General features: G+C 39.7%; 1 protein-coding gene across 2 annotated transcripts in view; it reads right to left on the bottom strand.

Annotated features, from left to right (window-relative positions):
• Window positions 1-205: 205 nt before the first annotated feature.
• ANXA7 (annexin A7) overlaps window positions 206-6000 on the bottom strand; it is a 58907-nt gene continuing 53112 nt past the window's right edge. For both annotated transcript variants that reach the window (XM_048858032.2, XM_048858033.2), the window contains 2 exons: window positions 2686-2798; window positions 206-574 (listed from right to left, as the gene is read on the bottom strand). In XM_048858032.2, the coding sequence (XP_048713989.2) occupies window positions 452-574; window positions 2686-2798 (236 nt within the window). In that variant the 3' untranslated portion in view covers window positions 206-451. The remainder of the gene's footprint in view (window positions 575-2685; window positions 2799-6000) is intronic.

Raw genomic sequence — 6000 nt, 5'->3', positions numbered from 1 at the left:
GTCACCCTAAAATGTCAAGGTGGTGGTAAGATCAGCTATGTTGCTCTTTTGAATAATTGGCTAAGCAATTTAGTATTGAAGATTCTGTTGCTATAAGTGTCCCAGGACTGTTTTAGTGAAAGGGTCTAATCCCTACCAACCTTTCAAGAAGTGGAACTACTCAGGGCTGCAGAATCTTTGCAGATAAATTACTTGTACTATAATGGCTGTTTGAAGGAAGTAATTTAATGTGGTATCTCAGCTGTATTTTCTGTGGGTCAAAATGACACTGATACTTCAGGTAAATGACAGATACATATTATTTTTATACAGTAAAGTATAAATGTGCTCTAAATTAAGGCAAAATACAAACTCTTAAATCATTCATAATTAGGAAGGCATATTTGGTTATGCAATATTGAAAATCGTTTTTTGTTACATGCCCTTCACTTTGTTAAAATGTAAATCTTTTCTATTGACCAACAATTGCTACCAGCAACTTCCTGTAGTCACCACTTGTGTCACTTGATATCATTGTAGCCAAAGTCTTCTGGTACATCTGCATGAAGAGCTGTTTGATCTGTACAAGATCAATCTGTGTCAAAAGAAAAAGATAAGCATAAAACACTCAACAAGCAATCAGTGTACAATATGGGATCATTCGGTAGTAGAGTAAGAGTCTACTTGCAGTGAACCCAGACAAAACATCAATTCATTCCCTGTACCCTACAGCAGCCCAGACAATGCAGGCAAAAAGGAAAGAGATGCTCTCTCTGCATGATACCCTCTCAGGATCTCTGAGCTCTAAGAGGTTCTGAAGCTAGACGACACTTCTGTAAATGGTGAAGAAGGCTGCTTCAGCCTCTGGGAGCAGACAGACTGAAAGGCCGTCTCCCCAAATTCTCCAGTCCACTTCAACAGGAAAAGCACACCAGGGTCCCTTCCCACTGCTTCTATATGGGTAAGTCACTTTGAAAAAGCAAGAGGCAGCTGTCATACAGTGAAATACTCCTGCATTTCCTCTCCAATTACGTATCAATGGATGAGACATGCAGGGTTAACCCACCACGTCTCAAGAGCCAGCCTGGGGCTCCTGATAGGGAGACTCCTTCCCAAAAGACAAAAAATAACAAGAATAAAAAATGACAGGTTTCAGAGTAACAGCCGTGTTAGTCTGTATTCGCAAAAAGAAAAGGAGTACTCGTGGCACCTTAGAGACTAACCAATTTATTTGAGCATAAGCTTTCGTGAGCTACAGCTCACTGCATCCGATGAAGTGAGCTGTAGCTCACAAAAGCTTATGCTCAGATAAATTGGTTAGTCTCTAAGGTGCCCCGAGTACTCCTTTTCTTTTTAAGGATCAAAAAGCATCTCATCTCACATGAGTGCTAGCTCCACCCCCACAAGTAGGGAAGCCTCTTCTTCGGAACATAAAATTCAGAAACAGTGAGGTAAGCTGCTTAACCAGTCCATTTTTGAAACCATGAGGAGGAAGGAGGCAGCCATCGACAAAAGAAACTGAGCAAGCTCAATCATTTCCTCCAACAAAACTTTGAAGAACTTACATAGAAGTGGTAAATTGATGATAAATGGAAAAGTAATAGGGGAATTCTGCACCAGTGCGCAATGCAGAATTTTGCAGAAATGAATGTTGTGCACACAGAATTTCCTTTCTTCCACAGAAATAAGCTGCAGTGCTGCTGGCCACAAGTCACAAATAGAAGACAAGGCGAGGGGGAGGTTCCCAGCATGCCCTGAAGGAAGGAGGCAGCGAAGCGTAGGAAACTCCATGGAAGCCCAGATCCCAACATCATGCAGTTTCTCCCTCTGGATCCCTGGGGGTCTGGAGGGCAGGGAGAGGAGTGTCTGGGCTCTGTTGGGGGAGGTGGTTTGGGTGTATTGGCGGGGTGGGGGGTTGGGCATAGTGGCTGGGCTCTGGGGAGAGGGGTTGTGGGTGTCTGGCCCCCCAGCTGGGCTGTGTGGGTGGGGCAGAGAAACAGGAACTGGGTTGTCATAGGGGTTTCTTTAACTTTCTACTCCTGGGGGAAATTTTGTATTGTATTGTCTGTATTATTACTGACAAAACAGGTATTCTGAAATAAATTACCAAAATAATTGAAACTGGTGTGATTAGGTAGTGTTATTTTGACAAAGAAATTTTAATATTCTCTGTGCAGAATTTTTAATATTTTGGCACAGAATGCACCCCCAAGAGTAGGAGGCTCAGCCCTGCAGTTCTATAGGGTCCTAGAACTCAAATATTCTCCCTTCCCTGAATGAAGCAGCAATTCCGTGGCAAAGGATATGGTAATTGCTAGCTGGAGTGGTTCCTTCCCAAATATTCAGACCATTCTCTCATCCCCTTTCACTGTTAATGAAGACTAATTCAAGAAAACAGCTCCCTGGCTGCTAACTTTATAGCAAACAGACCCATGAATTCCAGGAGATTAACAGCACCTAGGCTGGATGAATTTCTTGTGAACGGGCTGAAATCTAGACTGCTTTGTGAATATTTGCAAGTGAATTTGTTCAGCTGATTCTCAGAGTAAGAACTACATTTGCATAGACTAATTCTGACAGCTCCATATAGGTGACAAGGAGCGCAAAACGGGTTAGGATACATTGATTTTTCACTACATGTGCAGTATATATCCAAAATTTTTAAACTCCTGCTCATTTTTTGGAAAGGAAGAGGAAGATTCTTACCTCACTGCGAGTGACTACAATTCTGACAAGTGTAGAATCATCTGTGCCAGCTCCTTTCATGGAATGGTGAAGTCTCTCAGCAAAAAAGGCTGGGCAATTTAGAGCACATTGCACTACAAGAAAGTGTAGTTACAAGGTTATTTCAAACAATGTATACTGCAGTCACTATTCACATGGTTGTATTTGGTAGAATTAAATAGTTGATCTAGCAGATAGTATACATGGTATTTTGAAACAGTTCCTCTTATTGCTTTGTGATTCTTCCTCATGCAAGACCCATGCTGGTCACAGTTCAGCAATTTTTTTGTTGGCTAAATTCTATTCTGTGCATCTCATCACATTTCTTTGAGGTTTGGAAACATAGCTGTTTTGTTACTGAATCTTTCAACTTAGGCCTTATTGTCACTGGTAAAATAATTTCATAGCCACAAGAAGTGTTTAAGCTTCACTAAACATGGGTACCTTTTTACACAGGTTAGTAGCCCCAGCATTGCTAGTTGGCCAAATCATTTTATAACTCATTTCAGCCATGAAGACAGCACTTTTGACAAGTAAAGAAGCCTTAATTCAATAACAAAAATCATGTAAGGGGACACGTAATTTTAAAAAACAAATCTTTCCAGTGGGTGATTGGTACTGGAATTCAAAGATTTTTACCTCTAGCTTCTTAGCTAGAACTCCAACAGCATAAGTACCAATAGAAAATGATCACCATTCACTGGCTGGTCTCTGCTCAGTTCCTATTGGACAGGTTTCCACATCACATTATATGAATGCCAATTAATAGGTCACAATTAGTTTCAAGAAAAAAAGTGCTCTCAACAAGTATTGATCTTTTTACAGTGCTTCAGATGGGGCATAGCTTAGAAGGGCTCTGCATAGCAATCTTGTGGCACCAACATCAAGGCTAGCTGACGAAAGGACACCACCCTACATAGGTGGCTGATAAAGAGTAAGAATGGATTCTACAATATACTGTTAAGAGGTAGAGTCAGGACATTAACTACAACAGCTTAATAATAAAAACAGTTTGGGGTTTTCTAAACTTCAGGAATCCCTTTATTATAAATTATGCTAATGGTTACTCTTTCAAATCGACCATGATTACGGCCCTACCAAATTCACAGCCGAGAAAAATGTGTGTCAGACCATGAAATCTTGCTATTGTAGAGGAGAGGCAGGGCTGGGGGCACCGCATGCAGGGACTCTTACCATGGGCTGGGGTCCCATTGCTAGTCCCTGCCCAGGCTAGGGAGGAACAGGACATCCTCTTCCTCTGCAGGGGCTACTCCTAGAGCAGGGTCAGACCCACCTCTTGGAACCTCCCCGGCTGCAGGAAGCTCTGTGGCTGGGACAACTCTTGACCTGGGTGGGAGACTGCTGGGAAAACCCAGATGTATAGTAACCCACACCCCTATGCCCTGTGACCCTCACTTCTGTACTGCTGCTGGCAGGGCGCTGGCTTTAGAGTTGGGGCCTGGTCAGCCGCCACTGCTCTCCAGCTGCCCAACTCTGAAGGTAGTGCCCCTGCCAGCAGCAGCACAGAATTAAGGGTGGCAATCCCACAACACTCCTACAATACCCATGTGGACCCCCCCCCCCCACACACACAACCCCTTTGGGGTTGGGACCCCCATAGTTACCTTAAAATTTCAGATGTAAACATCTGAAACCTTGAAATTAACTAATTTTAAAATCCTATTACCGTGAATTTGGTAGAGCCCTTATCATGGTCCATTAGCTTTATGAACAGTGAGAATAAGAAATTAATCAGATGATGACAGGAAACCTTTAGAAAAGCTTTTGCTCCAATTTTCTATAGAACTTGTGATGTTTAAATTAAGATTTTTATTGTAGGTCAAGTAGCTTCTAAATGAAAAATATAGGAATTCCAGCCCGACTTGTATAGTATGTCAGAAAGGACCTCTTGTGAGTCATCTGGGTCAGAGGGGCCCACACTCCTGTCTTTCCTTAGTGTTTCTGAAAACAAATTTAGCTGTAAGCACTCTATTTAAAAGTGACACCTGCTCTTAAACTCTTTACTCTTCTGTTTAGAGTAGATCTGAGCATTGTGATACAAATTAACATTAAGTACAATGTTCAGTAAATCTGTTCTATGAAGTTAATTCAGAATGAGGGGAACTGAAAAGAGTTAAATATGCCTTACTTGGATTTAGTTTGGAGAAAGCCAGCTTGTTTCAAATTGAGCTCACTGTACTTGAATTATAATCAAAATAAAAGTTCAACTTTTAGTCAGGACTTAGAATACTTCTATTTTGGCAAGTTCTGGGGGTGGTAATATAAAAGGTGAATACATCAAGTAGTTTCAAAACACTTATGACAATTCATAGATTGCTGAGTTGGATTGTGTCTTACCTAGCTTTTAAGGCTGTCAATCATGACTATTTTTTTACTCTCACAATTATTTTAATTGTTTAAGTGCAGTTTTAATCCCACTGTTAAATAATAATAAAATACCAATTTAAATTTATTATAGATATTTTAAAATTTTTCTACATTTTCAAATATATTTATTTCGATTACAACAGAATACAAAGAGTACAGTGCTCACTTTATTTTGATTACAAATAATTGCACTGTAAAAAAACAATATTTTTCAATTCACCTCATACAAGTACTGTAGTGCATTCTTTTTATCGTGAAAGTTCAACTTACAAATGTAGAATTATTATTTTTATTTCTTTTTACATAACTCCACTCAAAAACAAAACAATGTAAAACTTTAGTGCCTACAAGTCAAAACATGGAGGGGCATACAAATGTTTAGCATATCTGGCATGTAAATATCTTGCAAAGCCGGCTACAACAGTGCCATGTGAGTGCCTGTTCTCACTTTCAGGTGACACTGTAAATAAAAAGCAGGCAGCAGGATCTCCCATAAATGTAAACAAACATATTTGCCTTAGCAATTGGTTGAACAAGAAGAAATATAAAGTGAGCACTGCACAGTTCATATTCTGTATTGTAATTGAAATCAATATATTTGAAAATGTTGAAAAACATCCAAAAATATTTATAATACATTAAAACTGGTATTCTATTATTGTGTGATTAATCATGACTTTTTAAATCTAGTTAATTTGTTTGCATGTACAGTAACTCCTCGCTTAACGATGTAGTTATGTTCCTGAAAAATGCGACTTTAAGCGAAATGATGTTAAGCGAATCCAATTTCCCCCATAAGAATTAATGTAAATAGGGGGCGGTTAGGTTCCAGGGAAATTTTTTTCACCAGAAACACACAGAGACAGTATAAGTTATAAACAAACAATTTAATACTGGTATACAACAATG

Source organism: Caretta caretta, chromosome 7 (genome assembly GCF_965140235.1).
Source record: "Caretta caretta isolate rCarCar2 chromosome 7, rCarCar1.hap1, whole genome shotgun sequence".
NCBI classification, from domain to species: domain Eukaryota; kingdom Metazoa; phylum Chordata; order Testudines; family Cheloniidae; genus Caretta; species Caretta caretta.
The sequence above is the reverse complement of the archived record's forward strand: the minus strand, read 5'-3'. Positions and strand labels throughout refer to the sequence as shown.